The sequence below is a fragment of the Euprymna scolopes genome, chromosome 46, assembly GCF_053919585.1.
Source record: "Euprymna scolopes isolate OS-2025 chromosome 46, ASM5391958v1, whole genome shotgun sequence".
Taxonomy (NCBI): domain Eukaryota; kingdom Metazoa; phylum Mollusca; class Cephalopoda; order Sepiida; family Sepiolidae; genus Euprymna; species Euprymna scolopes.
The window spans coordinates 182,632,192-182,654,196 of record NC_136527.1 but is presented as its reverse complement, the minus strand read 5'-3'; the positions used below and the strand labels follow the sequence as shown (position 1 = coordinate 182,654,196).

Genomic DNA, 22,005 nt, shown 5'->3' with positions numbered 1-22,005 from the left:
GATTAGTAATTACAGCAATGTTTCAGCATTGTTAAGCTGATTGGTACTATCGACATTTTCAGACATACTCTTATGCTCGCAGTCATCATGGTCAGTGGATCATCTTTCCTCCGCTGACTAACGACCGTCGACTCCTCCCTGACTACCAACTATCGACTAATTACAGCAACTTTATTTACAAATGTTTCCCCATCGTGAAACCAATTGTTACTATCGCTATTTGCCAACATTATCCAATGCTCGTAGCTTTTATGGTCAGTGGATCTTCCTTCGCTAACTAACGACTGTCGAATTTTCTGTGACAACCAACGACTAATTTTTACATGTCTCTCAAACTAATTACGTACTGTTTTGATGTATCACAATTCATCAGCGCGAATAAAGCCAGGATTGAAACTCGACCGTCTAGTCGACAGTCGGCGCTTCTAACACTTACGCTATTCGACTGCTGCTATGACTGCATGTGAATTAACAATGTTTAAACATTGTCCAAACGACTAAGTTCTATTTATTTCTTTAGCCCTATGTATTTACACAAAAGGTAGCAGTTTTTTATCACCACCCAAGATAGGGAGCATTATAGTTATCCACGTAAAGTAGTGTTTCGCTGTATCACAGCTCATCAGTATAGCTAGACAAGCAACTATCTCGGTGATTCTATGACAGACATGTGAATTAACAACGTTCAAACATTGTCCAAACGCTTAAGACCCGTTTATTTACAAAAAAGATTGTGTCTGTCTTCTGACTGTGTACTGAAGTTTTTTTTTACAAAACTCTTCTGTCAATGGTTGGTAAACAGACTTAAAAATATAATTAATTAATGTTGTTTCATTTTTAACTATCTTATCCATTTCACGTTAGTTCAAATGATATCGATTGGAGTTGGAACGTTAAATATTTTGTGTCTATTCAAGCTGATGGCATCCAAGCCATGTTTTTGTTAACTTTTGTAATCACTACTATATATAGGGTACAATATAATAATCAATACTGTAAAAGATCTATAATATTGAATATGAAGCATGCGTGAACTAAAATATCATATTTAAGCATAGTTTATGACCGGGACATGCCGGGCAGCATTACAATGCATTATAATATAAAAATCATTATTAATATTGTCGTTATAAAAATAATGAATACGAAATTTGCATAAATTAAAAAAAATATTTAAACGTATTTTACAACCGTATGATTAATAAAAATAATTTTCAATTTAGAATTTTTATGACTTTATTTTTTTAACGTTTTTAACTTGGCCTATTTTTCATGAAAAATTTAGCTACAGACATTTATTAAAGTCCAGCAACCATATTTAGTGGTGCCATTTTTACATAAATATAACATTGCCCATCGTGCCTGCCTATCTTACCTTCGATGGTGGCGAATCCCAGTGCAAAAGCAAATTTCGTGACAGTGTTGTTGTGTTGACCGTTAGCATATAACTAATGCAGAACAAAGAAATCTTAATTTTATTCGTTTTTTTACCTTTAATCATTTTCATCTTTTGAATGGACAATACGTTGCAAACATCATCGGAAAACGTTCACTCACACGTAATTAACGAACTTTTAAGAATTTACAACGTTTTATTATAATCGTTTTTCGTTTTTATATTTTTGATCTTTTTTAATCTTTTCATTTTTATTTTAATTTTAATTTTTCAATATTCGTTCAGTCGTTTTTTTTTATATCTACGTTTCAATCGTGTTTTTGATTTAAACATGCTTAGAAGCTTTTTCTTAATGATTTCGACACGCAGAATCGAACTTGTATGAATTTACCAAAAGAATCCCAAGAAATCGAACAAAATTGACAGTCTGGAACAAAAACAAAAAAAATCATCCAATTTTCATGGTCTTTTTTTTCGTATTAAATTGCTTAGAAGTAAAGGTAAGTTTTTATTTTTCGATATTTTATTCCCTAACAATTAACAAATTTAATGCATTTAAAATAAGATTTTTTTTTATTTCTATAAAAATTTTGATTTCTTTTTTACCAGATCTTGCGTTTACCAGGTCTTGCTTGAAAAATTTGTTTAAATGGTAAAGAAATTTGGTACTAGTGCAGAGATAGGTGTGTCAGAAATCTCGTGAAAATAGTGAATAATTCCACCCCATCTTTCCAAGCTTATAACTCCTCGAAAAATGTAATTCAAGCCCCAAGTTTTTTTCAATTAAAGGAACAAGGATCAAGGTTTCAAAAAAAAAAAAAACGTGTTTTTTTTTTTTTTTTTTTTTAAAGGTTTTAAACTTTGGACTTTACAGGTAAATTTCTAAAAAAACAGTTCTTTTTTGTTTTGTTTTAAATTTGAATATATTATTTATTTACCTTTTCTCTTCAATTTGTGATATATAAGACTTTGTTACATAAATTATTTATTTTTAATAGACATTTCAAAATGGGAGACGTGAATTATTCGACCCCCTGTCTTTCCAAGCTTATAACCCGTCGGAAAATGTAATTCAAGCCCTATTTTTTTTCAATTAAAGGAGCAAGGTTCCATGAAAAAAAAAAAACAAATAACGTGGTTTAAAATAAAAGGTGTTAAACTTCAAACTTTACAGGTAAAATTCTAAAAAAAAAAACACTACGATTTTTTTTTTTGTTTTACATTTGAATATATTATTTATTGACCTTTTCTCTTCAATTTGTGATATATAACACTTTGAGTACATTAATTATTTACTTTTTAATAGACACTTGAAAATGGGGGGGGGCGTGAATTAAAAAAAAAACGTTTGTCTAAAATATTATATTCGGTTTATTGGAAAGAACATAAAATTTCACATTGACCCTGAAAATAGCGTTAAATTAGAATCAATAGAAAAATTTTGATAGATTTTTAAAGTTTAAAAATTGAAAAATATTAAGTTCGGAAAATTCATTATTGTTTTTTTTTTTTTATTTCTATTACTTTTAAAACAACTTTAATAGTTTATTTTGGAAGTATAATCCATAAAGAAAATAAACAACCCACTTTAACAGAGACATTACGAGATTTTTATATTTTGTTCGCAGTTTCGTGTTAGGGGTTTCAAAAATTCTGATACACCTAGTGCAGAGAGTAATCCGCGCTATTTTTAAAACCGTATTTCCAAGTTTAATTAAAGTTGGGACTAGTGCAGAGAGTTATCCGGACGTAAATAATAACGTTATTTAAAATAAAAAAAAACATTCTTAACATGGGGAGGGTGTCTTGTACCTATTCTATACTTTTAACCTTACAATTGAATAAAAAAACTATATATATAATAAAGCTTTAAGGTATTAGTGCAGAGAGTGATCTGCGCTATTTTTAAAATCGTATTTCCAAGTTTAATTAACTATAATAAGTATGGGTTTCTTAATAACCCAATTATTTCAGCACAGCCCGTATTTTGTATAAGTACTCGAAAGTTGTGGTAATAGTGCAGAGAGTGATCCGCGCTATTTATTAAATCGTATTTCCAAGTTTAATTAAAGTTTTATGACCAATTTTTTTTTTATTCAATTGGTTAAAGTATAGAATAGGTACAAAACACCCTCCCCTCCTCATGTTAAGAATGGCGTTTTAAATAATAACGTTATTATTTACGTCCGGATCAGGCGGATCACTCACTGCACTAATACCAAAGTTGTAATTTAATTTGTAAGGAGTAAAAGGGTTGTTAATATTTGTTCAATTTCGGATCAATTTATAACACGAAGTGATTTTTATTTTCCCATTAAAATTGAAAATAAAAGCAATATTTTTAATAGTAAATTGCTTTCTATAAATTCATGTACATATTTTGGGGCACCGGATTTAGATATCAAACGTATAAGTGGCGTTAACAGTCGGCAGCCATTTTGAGTGGAAAATTACACATTTACCAATTAAATTTTCTGGTACTAGTGCAGAGAGTTATCCGGACGTAAATAATAACGTTATTATTTAAAAAAGCCATTCTTAACATGGATGAGGGGAGGGTGTTTTTGTACCTATTCTATACTTTAACCTTACAAGTGAATAAAAAAATACATCATAAAACTTTAAGGTACTAGTGCAGAGAGTGATCCGCCCTATTTTTTAAATCATATTTCCAAGTTTTATGTATTTTTTTATTCAATTGTAAGGTTAAAGTATAGAATAGGTTCTATACCAAAGTTGTAATTCAATTTGTAAGGAGTAAGAGGGTTGTTAATATTTGTTTAATGTTGAATCCATTTATAACACTAAGTGATTTTTATTTTCCCATTAAAATTGAAAATAAAAATATGTTTAATAGTAAATTGCTTTCTGTACACATTTTGGGGTCACCGTTTTAAAATAGCAAACGTATAAGTGGTCTTCACAGTCGGCAGTCATTTTGAGTGGAAAATTACACATTTACCAATTAAATTTCTGGTACTAGTGCAGAGAATGATCCGGACGTAAATAATAACGTTATTATTTAAAAAGCCATTATTAACATGGTGAGGGTGTTTTGTACCTATTCTATACTTCAACCTTAGAAGTGAATAAAAAATACATTATAAAACTTTAATTAAACTTGGAAATACGATTTAAAAAATAGCGCGGATCACTCTCTCCACTAGTACCACAACTTTCGAGTACTTATACAAAATACGGGCCGTGCTGAAATAATTGGGTTATTTAGAAACGCATACTTAACATACGGAGCGGTGGCTAAAAAAAAGAAGCTATTCTGTAGTTTCATCTATAATTTAATAAACAACAGATACCATAAAAATTGAATGTAACCGAGAAATAAGAAAAAATTAATCTGAAAAAAAAAAAAACTGACTCGAACTAAGTGTTATAATTATTATAATGATAAGCAATTGTTTTTAGCAACAAAATCTGTTTCTGTTTTTTTTTTTCTGCCATTAAATCGAATAATAATCGATGATATCAATCGTCTAACGCAATTCTACTGCAACAACACAACGTTGGGAACCACAAATCAAATGTTGTACATTCCGACCATTCAACATTACACACAAACTGAATCGAAAGAAGTAACTCGTACGATGAGGGGCAAATACCCAAGAAATATTCTTAGAATTTTTATGGTGTCTTCATATATATATATATATATATATATATATATATATATATATATATATATATATATGAGCCCCTTTCTCAGAAAAGAGACATTGCTTGTCTCTTTCTACTCCATTTCAGAAAGTACTTGACTTCTGATGCAATCCTCCTCTACCCATACAAATCAGATATGCCCTAAGCTGTCTATAATATGATTGTCTTCAAGTCCAACGTGAACAAGTTTCTGATGAGCCGTTCCACTTAAGTTAACAAATTTACCGAACTTCCATTACTATCGATTACTATATTGTCCTTTTGACTACTCTATACTCTTTAACCCTTATCCTTGAGTGGCCTGTCGGCCTTGATAAGTGGTGACCCTATGTAAAAAAAAAAAAAAAAATTCATTTTCGAATATACCATGGAGTGCTAGAAAAAATAATGAAAAATGTTTAAGCTGAAAAAAAAAAAAAATTATCATAAAACAGTGTATAGCATAGAAGCCAACAAACAAAGAAAAAAGGTTTTAAAAATTCAAACAAAGAAACAAAAAATGTTACCAAAGGCAAGATAAGTTACTCTTTTATGTATCTGGATAGGTTTTGAATTTCTAACGTATTATGAAGTTTTATTCCGTTCGAAAATATAAAAAATAAAAATAAGTGCCGAGTGCAGAGTTAAAAAGAAAATATGACCGACAAGATATGCCTTCTTTGAAGTGTCATTACTGGCTTAAAACTCTACAAATAAACTAAATACTGAAAGAAATTGATTCAATGAGTGTCACCGTGAAATTATTTGGATAAATTTCTATCAGTATATTGCTTTGTTGTAAAGATTTAAACGATTATCGAGACTTCCCATTTAAATGATTGCATGGCGGCCATCTTCTCGTCCTAACTTACCTTGTGTTTCAGATTAAATAGACGCTTTAAAATATGTACAATCACACAAAACTTAATCAGATAGGTAACAGAATAATTTATCTTGCCTTTGGTAACATTAATTTGTCATATTTGAATTTTTTATCCATTTTTCGTTTTTGGGGTTTCTATTTTTTTATTTATTTATTTTTTTTTACAGCGGAAAAACACGTTTGTATGAGAGCGCGTTGAAGGCAGACATCTTTTTTTTTTTTTTTAATTTTGTTTGAATTTTATAAACACAACGGGGAGATAACTCCATGTAAAGCGCCGATACTCCCTCCCCATCTTTAATTCTAGCTTTTCTTACTAAAAATCGAACATTTTGCTTGGAATCATAACATTTTCGCTGTAAAAAAAAAAAAAAACTACAAAAAAAAAAAAAACTACTTGATAAAATTAAGTGAAATTCTTTTCCGGAGAACTTCGTTCCATAACGCATACGTACAATATAACCTTTTTTCGATATTTTCCTTTTTTTAATGTCTTGACTAAACTGTACAAGTGCCCAATTTATTCAGGAATATATTATATGGAATACGGCATTACGCTGAGGTATAAACTAAAAAACAAATAAAGTATAATATGATTTTTTTTTTAAATTCGGAAAAACGTTGTTTATGAAGAGATATATTTAATAATAACTTTGGCTACTTTAGCATCCCCGTTCTTCTGAGATACTGTCCTCAGCAATGTTTTATGTCAAACGTCAATGAAAAAAAAGCGAGATGTTTTTTTTTTCATTGAAATTACAAACTTTATTTGAACTTTTAAACAAACTTTTACAAACATACAAAAATAGACTTTATACACCTTTTATAATAAAAAATTTAAAAATTTATTTAACCAAAATATATGATGAAAAATCGTCCCCGTATTTTGCACACACTGAAGAAAAACTTTTTTTTTTTTTTACAGAAAGTAATGGCGACACTGTATGAAAAACAAATAATTCATGAATATATTATATGGAATACCTCATTACTATGAGGTGTAATAAATAAATAAAGTATATTATGAATTTTTTAATTCGGAAAAATGCTGTTTATGAAGAGATAGATTTAATAATAATTTTGGCTTTGTTTTACTTTGGCATCCCCGTTGTTCTGAGATACTAGGAACATGGCGGTGTATGCGAAAAATTCGTCCTCGGCAATGGTTTAAGTCAAACGTCAATGTTAGTTTTATTTTAAAAAAAAAATAAAAAGAAAAGAAAAACGAGATTTTTTTTGTTATTTTTACTTGCCTTACAAATTTTATTTGAACTTTTAAACAAAATTTCACATTCATAAAAAATAGACTTTATAATATAAAATTTAAAAATTTATTTAACCAAAATATATGATGGAAAATCGTCCCCGGTTTTATCATGTCGCAGTAATATCCAAAAATTACGAAAAAAGAACAGCGAAATTAATTTACAAAAAGCCAAGGTACTTGTACAGTTTAATCAAGACATTAAAAAACTAAAAAAAATATGGCATTTTTTTTTTAGTTTGCCGACCCCTCGGCATTCATTTTTACTTTGTCGACTTTATAAATTTTCGGGTACATTGAGAAAGAATATCGCATTCATTTTTTGCGCAAACAAGTAGTTATCAATATTTGAAGACATTTAGTATCCAACGTAATCACTATTGTTTTGCTGACGGCCATCTTGTTCCCGTTTGGGAAAAAACGCCAAAAATAGCCAAAAGGGCCAAAACATGGCCCAAAAATATTCTTCGGCTTCAAGGCCGAAATGACCCCCTCACCCTCACCCTTCCGGACATTGTTCAGCTTCCCGATATCGAAACCGACATTTTCTTTCACTTTCTTAATTATAGTAGTATTTTCACTTTTCTTTTTAAACTGCGCGCACGCGCGTAGTCACTTGACGTTTCACTAAGTTCATAAATACATGGCGGACATTTTAAATGACAAAATATTTTTCATAAAATAAAAAGTCTTCACCTCATTTAAAAATAAAAATATTGCTGTCGGTAAGTTTTCACGAGCGGTTATGTTTTTTTGTTTGTTTTTTTTTTTTGAGGTGAGGTATTCCATTATAGAACTTGTATAGGTGCTTCTGCGGTTTAATTAACCGTTTTCCATAAGTCACGCGCCGACCTTTATCGAGTAGAATACTATTCAACATTTCACAGAATTTCTCTGTTTACATTTGGGGAAGGCGGTGGAGGAGTGGGGGCGGCTGTGCTTTGGCCCCCAAAAAGAACGAAAAACATAAGATATGCTTTTGTAAACCACTCGTGAAAACTTAATTCTTTTTTTTTATCAATTAAAAGGGGTTAATACCATGCAAACTGTAAATTTGCAACGGATTTGATCATCAGGTTTGTGGCCAGCAACATCGAATATCCCTAAAATCAAACAAATTAATGGTCTGTGGTAGTGAAAGGTAATATTTACTTTTTAATTTGTTTTAATAAATATCATTATTTATATTAATAAATTAAAAGGTAAATTAAAATTAAAATAAATTAAAATTATTCTAAATACTGTTTTTAATTTGTGGTGGTGCCTTTACGGTCTTTCCTTTCGCTCAAGATTTCTTGGAATTTACCCCCCCCCCCCTCCAATAAACCTTTTTTTTTTTCGTCAACACAAGTGGCAGGAAAGGGGGGATTCCAGTTACATGTGACATATTTAGCCTATTTTTTTTTGGCGTTTTTTTTCGCTATTGGAAAACAAGATGGCCGCCATTAAAAATGATAAGGATTACGTTGGATACTGAATGTCTTCAAATACGGATAACTGCGTGTTTGCGCAAATAATAAATGCGATATTCGTGCTCACCGTACTCGAAAACTTATATAAGTCGACAAATTAAAGGTGAATGCCGAGGTGTCGGTAAACTAAAAATTTAACAAAAATATATCGTACGTACTCGTTATGGAATAAAGGTTTCATGAAAAAAAAAAAAAAATCACTTAATTTGATCAAGTATTTTTTTTTTTTTCAAGGAAAATCACATTTTAATGAGATCGATCGGGTAGCGACAAACTCCCCCCCCCCCCGCTTAGGAGAAGGAGACCCAGGAGGAAATAACTTCAATCACCGCTTGAAGATTGTCAAAATTTGACGAGATTATTTTGAAATATGAGCAGAAAAAATACTTAGATAAATATTTTTTAGATAAATATTTTATGTTTTTTTTCACTTATTTTACAGAAGTTCTGTGCCCTTTTTTAAATCTGTTTTCATTTTGTCATTTGTTAATCAATTGTTTGTCTACTCGTGCCCGTAAACAGCCAAATGGCAACGATAGATCGATCTCATTAAAATGTGATTTTTCTCTGTAAAAAAAAAACTACTTGATCAAATGTAGAGACATTTTTTTCTTTCGGGCAAGTTCATTCCATAACAGTTACGTACAATATTATTCTTTCAATATTTTCATTTTTTTTAAATGTATTGATTAAACTGTACAAGTAGCAAAACAAAATTTCGAAGTGAATAAAGTTCTGCTAAAATTTTTAAGATAAAAAAAAACTTCCTTTGTTACGATTCGAACTCTTCGGTTTCTTTTATTTACCAAATCTCAATCTTCGTTAATTGTATTCGAAACATATTTAATTAATATTTACTTTTCTACCTCATCGTTTTTCGCAATTTCTGGATATGTTCATTACTGTGGCATGACAATAAAGTAGATACCATTGGTTTTACTTGAAAGTTTGTATTTCAGCTTTAGATACCATCATTTTTATTTTAAAGTCTGTATTTCGACTTTAGATGTAATAAAATTACCTTATATTTTATTATTTCCCAATACTGTTTATTAAAATCTAGGGAAACGAACAAAATAAGATGACCGCCGTCCAAATACTGCAGAATTGCCTTAAATATAAAAACACTTAATTTAAAATAAAAAATTATACCATTATATGATCAATTCTTAATGCTGCAATATTTTAAGTTATAAATTTATTATATTTTTTACTAGAATATCTTTTCCAGTTTTTACAACTAGTCCTTTTTTTTTTTTTTTTTTTACACAGTGATCACCACTTATCAAGGCCCGGAAGCCACTCAGGGATAAGGGTTATTGCAAGTACATCACGTTAGTGAGGAGATTTTATGAAGTGTTTAATTAGGGGGGTGGTTCATTAGGAATTTGTTAACATTAGACTTGAAGACATCCAAGTTGTAGTCCGGAGGGAAGCAGGCAGACGGAACAGAGTTCCACAGGCGTGCAGTTCTAAGAAAGAAGCTTTGCTCATGAAATCCGCGTTTTGATTTAGGCACAGATATAGAGTCCTTTACTTTTCCATGTTTAAGCTTAACCATATTACTTTTTATACTCGCATTTTTCTATTGTAATATATATATATATATATATATATATATATATATATATATATATGTTTTACCCAAATTTCTCAATATATCAAAATTCCCGTAATGTTCATATATTAATAAAAAAGAGTCAAATTTTAAATATTTTTGACTCTATTATTTAAGATTAATGATTAAAATTTTCGTACAAATCAAAACAACAAGATATAAAGTGATAAAACAATTGTTTCGTAACTATTTGGATAATTTTGAATATACCATTAAAAAAATATTCCGACATAGCTACTCATCATACGATAAAATACACTCTAATTATGCATATATGAGTACATTCCATATATTCAAAAAGATTCAACGCAGCTGATCTAATTTTTGTTTTTTTTATTTTTTAATGTTTTCGATGGCTTTCGTATTTTTACTTTTTAAATAATATTTCCAACAATAAAATATTTTGCATGCTTTTAACAATTTATTTACTTGATTTATTTCTCGAATACTAGATTACATATTCAAATTCTAGATTCTATTCAAATATTTTTTTTTTTGCTTAGTTGTTGTTTCTTATGAATAAACAGAAGTAAAGAAGGTTCATTTGAATAAAATATTCATTAAAATATTCTTCATCCTCTGCTGGTTATGTTAATCATTTAATTAAAATTCTTTTTATTCTTAAGTGTTTTTTTTTAATTTTAATCTTTCTTGTACATTTGCGATGAAAGGGAGATAACTTTTTATAATCAGTTTTTTTTCCAATTCATCGTTTCCATCTGAATTTTGCTTTTTTTAAAATTCTGTATTACTGGTCTTAGCCTAAATTTAAATTTATGATGCTAACATTATCCTTTAGTGACAATCGCATTTTTATTTAAACTTATTATATGTGTGTGTATGTGCACACACACACACACACACACACACACACATATATATATATATATATATATATATATATATATATATATATATATATATACCAATTTATCGAAAGTCCCTGCGTTTCTATCTGAATTTTACTTTATTTTCTATTAAATTAATAATACTAACATTATCTTTCTAATTATAATTTCATTTTTATTTCTCACTTATATTGTGTCATATATATATATATATATATATATATATATATATATATATATTCCTTTACCTTTGTTGCGTCGATGGGGTCAGGGTGGTCTATGGAAGTCTCATTGATTCAAACAGCTGTTTGTAGCGACCATATGTAACTGTTTACCCCTAAATAAATATATATAATGTGCTTCATAATTATGTTAAATCTTGTTTTTATACATTAATATATATATATATATATATATATATATATATATATATATATATTATAGATGACTTTTTATTACCAATTTATTTAAATTCTCTACGTTTCTATCTTAATTTTGCTTTATTTTGTATTATTAGTCTTCGCCTAATTGAAAAATTAATTCAAACTTTATCTTCTTAATGACAATCCCATATAAATTTATCTCTTATATATATATATATATATATATATATATATATATATATATATATATATATATATATATAATGTCATAGCATGTTTATTGTTTTTACAATATAATTAACCTTTAAACATGTCGTAATCAACGGTTGTATTGTGGCTTTAAAAATCCGACGAAACTCCAAAACGGTTATTTTGTCAGAATTTGCTCTTATTCTTTTTATCATGCCCTTATGAATATTATTAGAATATTAAAATATTTCCAATTTTCATAAAAAATCTGGGATATTCATTGTAGTTTTGATTGTATCACTATAAAATCCACCTCCTGGCCAATGCTGAGAACGTCACCCGAAGGCACAGTTTAGTTTATGGGACAGAATCAGGAGGGTAAGAATAAAAAAAAACATGCCAGAATAGTCAAAAGAAAAAGCATGGTTACTGAAGTTCAAGAATGAGGATACATTCAGTCAAGAGACCGAACACATCTTAGATATGATAAAAACAACAAAAACAATCAGAAAATTTATGATAATAACAACTTAAGTGCCTTTTTTTAACGATCATGATTGTATCAATATAAAAGATGTTCATCATAGTTATGATTGTATCACTATAAAAGATATTCATCATAGTTACGATTGTATCAATATAAAAGATATTCATCATAGTTACGATTGTATCAATATAAAAGATATTCATCATAGTTATGATTGTATCAATATAAAAGATATTCATCATAGTTATGATTGTATCAATATAAAAGATATTCATCATAGTTATGATTGTATCAATATAAAAGATATTCATCATAGTTATGATTGTATCAATATAAAAGATATTCATCATAGTTATGATTGTATCAATATAAAAGATATTCATCATAGTTACGATTGTATCAATATAAAAGATATTCATCATAGTTATGATTGTATCAATATAAAAGATATTCATCATAGTTATGATTGTATCAATATAAAAGATGTTCATCATAGTTATGATTGTATCAATATAAAAGATATTCATCATAGTTATGATTGTATCAATATAAAAGATATTCATCATAGTTATGATTGTATCAATATAAAAGATGTTCATCATAGTTATGATTGTATCAATATAAAAGATGTTCATCATAGTTATGATTGTATCAATATAAAAGATGTTCATCATAGTTATGATTGTATCACTATAAAAGATATTCATCATAGTTACGATTGTATCACTATAAAAGATATTCATCATAGTTACGATTGTATCACTATAAAAGATATTCATCATAGTTATGATTGTATCAATATAAAAGATATTCATCATAGTTATGATTGTATCAATATAAAAGATATTCATCATAGTTATGATTGTATCAATATAAAAGATATTCATCATAGTTATGATTGTATCAATATAAAAGATATTCATCATAGTTATGATTGTATCAAGATAAAAGATATTCATCGTAGTTATGATTGTATTAATATAAAATATAATCCTGGGCCCAACTCTTTTCCTGACCTACATTAATGATCTTCCAAATCACATCCTTACATCATTTGTAGACATTTATGCTGACGACACTACCATTTATGGTAGCACATCTAAGACAGTAAACGACCAAGTCCTCTCCAATTCTCTCTCCTCTGATCTTGAGCATGTAGTACAATGGGGAAAGGAGTGGCTGGTTACTTTTAATGCATCTAAAACCAAGCTTCTCTCTTTACATCATCAACATTCTGATCCCCATCTGGCATCAATTGAAATGAATGGCTCTCGTCTTCAGGATGCCTCAAGTTTTGACAAGCTTCTGGGCTTGACCATTACTCCTGATCTTAAATGGAACACGTATATCAAATCTGTTGCAAAGGCCGTTGGAAAAATGGTGGGATCTTTCTATCGATCCAGTAGATATCTCACTGCTGATGCAATTCTCTATTTATATAAGAGCCAGGTACGTCCAAGGATGAAATACTGTTGCCACATCTGGGCAGGAGCTGCTAGAAAGGACTTGTCCTGCCTTGATAGAGTTCAAAATAGACTTCGTAGCCTCGTAGGAGATGTCATTTTCTCTTCCTTGCAACCTCTATCTCACAGAACAGATGTTGCGAGTTTGTCTCTGATGTATCGTTATTTTCATAGAAAGTGTTCGACTGAGCTTCAATCTATGGTCCTCCCTCGCAAAACTTTCACAAGAAACACTCGTCTAGCTGTAAACACTATCAATAATTCCCCCCACTCTTTATCTGTGCCTAAACCTAAACGTAGATTCCATGAACAAAGCTTTTTTATTAGAACTGCACGCCTGTGGAATTGTCTTCCGTTTTCCTGCTTTCCGGCTGACTACAATATGGTTGTCTTCAAGTCTAACGTAAATAAGTTCTTGGTGAGCCGTTCCATATAATTTAACAAATTTTCATTACTAATGATTATTATATTGTCCAATTTTTACTGTACACTCTTTAACCTTTACCTTGAGTGGCCTATTGGCCTTGATAATGTGGTGATACCTATAAAAAAAAAGAAAAAGTCCAATGTGAACAAGTTCTAATTGAATCGTCCACCTAAGTAATCCAAGTTAAAAAATTCCCACTGTTTACTATGCTAAAATCACAATGACTAATATATACCTATTAACCCTTATCCTTGAGTGGCCTCTGGGCCTTGATAAGTGGTGACACCCATGTAAAAAAAAATCATAGTTATGATTGTATCAATGTAAAAGATATTAATCATAGTTATGATTGTATCAATATAAAAGATATTCATCATAGTTATGATTGTATCAATATAAAAGATATTCATCATAGTTATGATTGTATCAATATAAAAGATATTCATCATAGTTATGATTGTATCAATATAAAAGATATTAATCATAGTTATGATTGTATCAATATAAAAGATGTTCATCATAGTTATGATTGTATCAAGATAAAAGATATTCATCGTAGTTATGATTGTATTAATATAAAATATATTAATCATAGTTATGATTGTATCAATATAAAAGATATTAATTATAGTTATGATTGTATCAATATAAAAGATATTCATCATAGTTATGATTGTATCAATATAAAAGATATTCATCATAGTTATGATTGTATCAATATAAAAGATATTCATCATAGTTATGATTGTATCAATATAAAAGATATTCATCATAGTTATGATTGTGTCAATATAAAAGATATTAATCATAGTTATGATTGTGTCAGCATGAATGTGAAATCTCTAAATAAATTTCATAATGACAAAAAATTTTAAAATATTTTATTACAAAAATCACTTAAAAAATATTGGCAATAAATGAAATAAATTAATGTTTTCTTTGCAGATGTTCCTGCTTGGACGCTTTTGTTGAATCTGAACTAGTATGTGAATTTTCCTCTTCTTAAAAAATACATCTAGTGCAACATATGAGCCACACAAAAGAAAACTCTTATTTTTGTACAATGTGTGCATCGATTTTTTCTCAGAAATAAAATCTAATGCGACATATGACAAAGCTGAGGATTCGTGTGAAATGTTTTATTCTGATGAATCAAATTCAGCAAAACATAAGGATTGGTGTTAAATTTTTTGTTCTCGATTATCAAATCTAGAGAAGCCTGTAAGAACTCATTCTGGAGAAACCAAATCTAAGGAACGAAATCTAGCGATACATATGAGTACTAACACTGGAGAAAAGCTATATTCTTGGGAACACTGTCAATATAAACGTTCTAATAAACCCAATCTACCGATGCATATGAGTACTCACACTGAGGAAAAGTCGTATTCTTGGGAACAAGGGGAATATGTCTGTTCTGAGAAACCAAATCTACCGATCCATACGAGTACTCACACTGAGGAAAAGCCATACCCTTGGGACGAATGGGAGTATTCACGTTCTGAGAACCCAAATCTAGCGATGCATATGAGTACTCACACTGGGGAAAAGCCGATTTCTCGTGAACAACATCAATATTCACGTTCTGAGAAACCAAATCTAGTAATGCATATGAATACTTACGCTAGAAAAAAGCCATATTCTCGTGAACAATACCAACATTCAAGTTCACAGAAACCAAATCAACCGATGCATATGAGTACTCAGACTGAAGAAAAGTCATATTCCCGGGAACAATGTACATATCCACGTTCTGATCATTCAAATCAACCGATGCATATGAGTACTCACACTGAAGAAAAGTCGTATTCTTGGGAACAAGGGGGATATGCCTGTTCTGAGAAACCAAATCTACCGATCCATACGAGTACTCACACTGAGGAAAAGCCATCTCCTTGGGAACAATGGAAATATTCACGTTCTGAGAAACCAAATCCAGCAAAGCATATGAGTACACACACTGGAGAAAAGCCATATTCTTGGGAACAATTGGAATATTCTCGTCCTGAGAAACCAAATCTAGCGAAGCATATCAGAACTAACTCTGGAGAAAAGCCATATTCCTGTAAACAATGTACATATTCATGTTTAACTCCATCAACACTAGAGATACACGTAAGAACTCACACTGGAGAAAGACCATATTCTTGTGGACAATGTCAATATTCATTTTCAACTCAATCAAATCTAGTGAGACACGTAAGAACTCACACTGGAGAAAAGCCATATTCTTGTGAAATATGTGATTATTCATTTTCAGATAAATCAAATCTAGATAAACATATGATAATTCACACTGGAGAAAAACCATATTCTTGTGGACTATGTGATTATTCATGTACACGGAAACAACACCTAACATATCACATGCAATTACACATAAGGGGAAACCCATATTCTTGTAAAAAATGTGTATATTCATGTTTTACTAAACGAGGTCTAACAAAACATATGAGACACCATAAAATGTGAAAGTTAGATTCATGTGAACAATATTAATATTAAAGTTCTCGTAAACAAAATCTGGCTACACACTTCAGAACTCACACTTGATAATCTTGTAAGATCAGCTATTAATTAAAAACAAATAAATGCTTACTAGAAATAACTTAAATGCTAACTTAACATTGTCCTTGGATGTCTTCAGGCTCTCTTTATAGGTTATTGTGGGAGCCTGCAATGGAGATACTTCTCATTATAAAATGAGCTATTAATGAAAAAAAAAACATTATAAGATAATCATATATAAAGCATAATATGAAAAAATACAAACAAATGCTGCACCCAAGATAAAAGACAGAAATGAGACGATGTCAGATATAAAGTCTTGATAAAATCTATGCAGATCCATGTGTTTCCATCAGTTGTAGCAACAAAGAATAGAGAATTAAGAACTCATAAAACCCATGGATTTTTTTATCAAAAGCAAGTTTTTTGCTATCAATACTCCAAATTTGTAGCAAATAAAATAAAATCCTGGCTGAGAAATTAAAGAAAAGAAAGCGATGTCACTGCAAAGAAAAATAATTCACTTGTTCGACCCCAAAATAACTGTCGGCGACGAAAGTCTCTTTGTTTTCAATTAAAACACAAATATCAACTCTCATAATTAAAAAAGAGAATCACAATTGGCTTCATTCAACAAAGCATCAGAAACACATCTTAAACTACACCACCATTCATTAGAAATGTGGAAGCAGATGGTCAATAAGTGCAGAGTATGGAAATGTAGAGAAGAGCTCAGTTGTCAAATGTCAAACTACGAGAATTACAACGACCGAAATAAAGAGTTACTGCTGCTATTCATCATTGTAACATACAACACCCTGTGTCTGGAGATTAACCAGATATCTTAAGCTTCATAACTTTAAATTATGACTCCCTCAATTGCAATAACAACGGCCACCCTAGCACAAAACAAGACCACAGATTGAAAACGGAAGCTCTAGAATAGACCGATTTGTTGCAGAAATATTGTTTCAGATAAAACAATTTATCGCCTCTTACAGTGCTGTGACTGCTGGAGAACATAACCTGCAGGCTCATTATCTTCTTGTATATAATAAGAGACACAATTTCAACCTCTGGACAACAAAAGATGGCACATAAAAACTTATTATGTTTACGTCCTTAGCCATTACGTTACCTTTGACAGGACCTCTTCACAATGTAACTAACGACTGCAATTACATACACATTATTTCGTTATATTAAAAAATTACATTTAGTCCGAGGAGCGCCATGATCATCATCGTTCTAATTTAAAAAGGAAGTAGATAAAATTTCACCCTCACTTACACGTACACATAATCTTACCTCTTTAATCCGACAAAATAATGATTTCTCCCTATTAAATATCCGTCGCCACTGATTGGATGAGAAATATTCATTCTACAATTCTGACATTCGGTTATACCACCAAATATACGAACACTTATCAACTATTAAAACGCTACCATTTTTTAAAGATATTTTTTCAATGAACTAAAAGAAAATGTTTTACAAATAAATCCTTTTTTCAATGACTTTTTTAAAAATATTTTTTCAGTGAAGTAAAAACAAATCCATTTCTTTATTGACTTTTAAAGATATTTTTTCAATGAATAAAAAATTATTTTACAAAAATAATCCTTTTTTTTTCAATGATTTTTTAAAGGATATTTTTTCAATGAATAAAAAATTATTTTACAAAAATATTCCTTTTTTTTCAATGATTTTTAAAAGATATTTTTTCAATGAATGAAAAATTATTTTACAAAAATAATCCTTTTTTAATGATTTTTTAAAAGATATTTTTTCAATGAATAAAAAATTATTTTACAAAAATAATCCTTTTTTTTTCAATGATTTTTTAAAAGATATTTTTTCAATGAATAAAGAAATTATTTTACAAAAATAATCCTTTTTTTTCAATGATTTTTTAAGATATTTTTTCAATGAATAAAACATTATTTTACAAAAATAATCCTTTTTTTTTCAATGATTTTTTAAAAGATATTTTTTCAATGAATAAAGAAATTATTTTACAAAAATAATCCTTTTTTTTCAATGATTTTTTAAAAGATATTTTTTCAATGAATAAAAAATTATTTTACAAAAATAATCCTTTTTTTTCCAATGATTTTTTAAAAGATATTTTTTCAATGAATAAAGAAATTATTTTACAAAAATAATCCTTTTTTTTTCAATGATTTTTTAAAAGATATTTTTTCAATGAATAAAGAATTATTTTACAAAAATAATTCTTTTTTTTTCAATGATTTTTTAAAGGATATTGTTTTTCAATGAATAAAGAAATTATTTCACAAATAAATCTTTTTTGCGTTTTTTTAAAAAGATATTTTTCGATTAACTAAAAACGATATATTTCGGAAATAAAACAATAAAATTATTAAAACATTTATTTTTGAATTCCTAAGAAAATCTTTGTATTTTTCATTTTTTTTTTTTTTTTTAAGAATTACATTGGTCAGGCGATGTTCTAGTTTTTGTACACTTTAGGAAATACCCGATGAATGGGGGGCACTGAAATGCAAATCTTCCGCATTTCCTAATACAATGTTTAATCACATTTTTATAAGAAGATTATTTTGATTACTTTGATTATTCTAATTACTGTTTTCAGCTTCAACTAATCAAATAATAATGAAATGTTCAGTCTTTAATAATATGATGAATTTCATGTTTTCATAGATTTTAGTTTTTAATGAATTGGGTACACATAAAGGAAAATTACATTCTTAATCATTGACAAATATAATCTTAACTTGATAGGAAAACAATTCGGCACGTAACTAATTTCCGGGCATTTTTACACTAGGGACGAAATAACGATTACACCGTGTTGCGGGGGAGGTGAATCTAAATTCATTGTTGATTTTTTTCTTTAAATAATTGCACGTTTAAATCGTGTTTTTCGTTTTGATTCTTTTATATTTTCATATGTTTTATTGCTTAATGAAACAAAACAACGAAACAAAAGTTGTATCAATTTACTAAAGAAGTCAAAACAAACGAAACGAATTTTTCTGTTTTGAACAAAAAAGAAAACACGAATTCATCCCGATTTTTTTTTTTCATTTTGTATTGAATTCCTGGACTGAAAGGTAAGTATATTTTTTTACACGTAGGAAATAAATTCCATTAAATCCATTTAAACATTTTATTTTTATTGCAATACAATAAGCAATATTGATTCAACCATGCTTTATAACAAACATGAAAAAAAATATATGAATCTTCGATTTAAAAATCTCCGAAAAACATATTATTCAGTTTGACATTTAGATTTTTAAAATGTTTTTATTTATATAAAACTTATGTGGTTTCTTAGAAAATAATAATTTTTAACATAAACACAAGAAGTTGATTGAATTGTTAAACAACTGATCAAAAAATTGTTTTTTTCGGTTTTTAATTGTTTTAACATTAAAAAAAAAAAATATTTTCACGTCTACACTTACTTCATATGTCGCTAGAAAATTGTGTTTGATTTTTTATATTTCGTATAATATTTATAAAATGAGCCCCCATCACCAATTAGAAATCTGACGTAAAAAAAAAATATTGGTGAATTTTTACAATCGAACCAAGTATAGTTTTTCCTCTAAAAATACTTCTAACACTATTTTGTGAAGAGAGTGATCCGCGCTATTTTTTAAATCGTATTTCCAGGTTTAATTAAAGTTTTATGATATGTTTTATTCAATTGTAAGGTTAAAGTACAGAATAGGTACAAAACACCGTCCTCCCCCTGTTAAAAATGGCCTTTTGAATAATAACGTTATTATTTCAGCACGGATCACTCCCTGCATGAGTACCCTCTATTTTATGTTATTTAATTTTGTCATTATTTCTGAAAAGCCATTAGAAAACAAAACTTAAATTAAGATTTTGCTCTATAAATGTAACGTAAAATGATTTTAGTATTGATTTAGAAGGTAGGATTTGAGCCCACACGTTGTTAACTATTCTGTACTTTAATCTAATAATTTAACAAACAAAAGATATTATTAAAATATCGTTTGTCATAACAAATATTGCAGAATATGTCACCGTGACATTTATTGCGTGGATTTCTTCGAGCATTTTATTTAGATTTTGATTTTTGAGCGATTACCTGGACTTCCACATGACAGTTTCATGTCAGACATTTGTTTTTCTTGTTCTAACGTAAGACTCGAGTTTTTTTCTAAGTACATAAACGCTTAAAATACATTAAAATACACAACTCATTGGCCTTCGGGGCAAGATCAAAGTGTAGTATCTGTTCTCCAGGTGCTGGACTTCAATTTCTTGTTCTTTGTCAGTGGAGGAGAAATCCTTCACGAATGAGACAATTTTTATTTTTGTTCCTTTCTCCACATGAAAAAAACGACCCTGGTGTCTAACTCTGTCCTGTGGGGAGGCACTGTAATTAGGAGCACACAACAATTTACATAGGTAGGTAGAAGAGTTATTTATTTTGCATTTGCTAACATTTATTTGTTATATATTTTATTTTTATCGCTATTTCCTTTGTGAAAAATACAATTTTTTAGTAAAAGTATTAATGTAATATAATACAACCTTGTTTTCTAAATAATAACGTTATTAATAATGAGGGTTTTTTAAAATTATATAATACAACCTGTCTTTTTAAATAATAACGTTATTATTAATGAGGTGGTTTTAAAAAAATATTTTTATATAATACAACATTGCTTTTATTATTAATGAAACAATAAACGAGTAAAAATACCAACCTTAGTTTTCATATAACACAGCATATTAGGTTGATTATGCACTTATGTTACTGTGTACTTATGTACTTATGTTACTGTGCTTAAATAATAACGTTATTATTTAGAAAGCTATTTTTAACGTGAGAAGGTGTTTTGTAATTGCATACTTTCACCTAACAATTTAATAAAAACGAGGAGGAAAACAGTCTGCAAATAAATAAATATACAAATTACTCATCTCAAAGAATTCCAATTAATTAAATAATATACCATTCGGTACAGAGCTGACAATGGAAGATCAGATAACAAAATATTTATAATACCAAAACATCCAACCTTTGGAGCCCATTGGGCAGTGAATAGAGACGTTGAGTTTCTACTCTTCCAAGTGATGCAGTGGATAGACATTGAATTTCTCGGTTCCGGATGAGAATTTTCTGAAGATAGCAGTTTAAGTCCTACACAAATCTGGCCAAGGGATCAGTTGGCCAAAAACGCGATGAGACGATAACAACTATGAAAGGCAGTAATTACTGAAGATACAGTTAGGTGAGTCAGCATTCCTATCTAGTCGCAGTATACAACCTGAAGAAGGCCACAGGAATAGTTGGCCGAAACGTTGTGAAACAATAACTATAATAAAGGTGAGATAAATAAATATACAAATTACTCATCTCAAAAGAATTCCAATTAATTAAATA

The 22,005-nt window shown here is 29.0% G+C and overlaps 1 protein-coding gene across 1 annotated transcript; it reads left to right on the top strand.

Moving 5' to 3' along the window:
- The first annotated feature begins 1,460 nt into the window (after positions 1–1,460).
- Positions 1,461–18,079, top strand: LOC145271323 (uncharacterized). The gene is made up of 2 exons (XM_080126868.1): positions 1,461–1,896; positions 15,027–18,079. Exon 2 carries the CDS (start codon positions 15,357–15,359, stop codon positions 16,551–16,553), a length of 1,197 nt encoding a protein of 398 aa, XP_079982994.1. The 5' UTR covers positions 1,461–1,896; positions 15,027–15,356; the 3' UTR covers positions 16,554–18,079.
- The last annotated feature ends 3,926 nt before the right edge of the window (positions 18,080–22,005 follow it).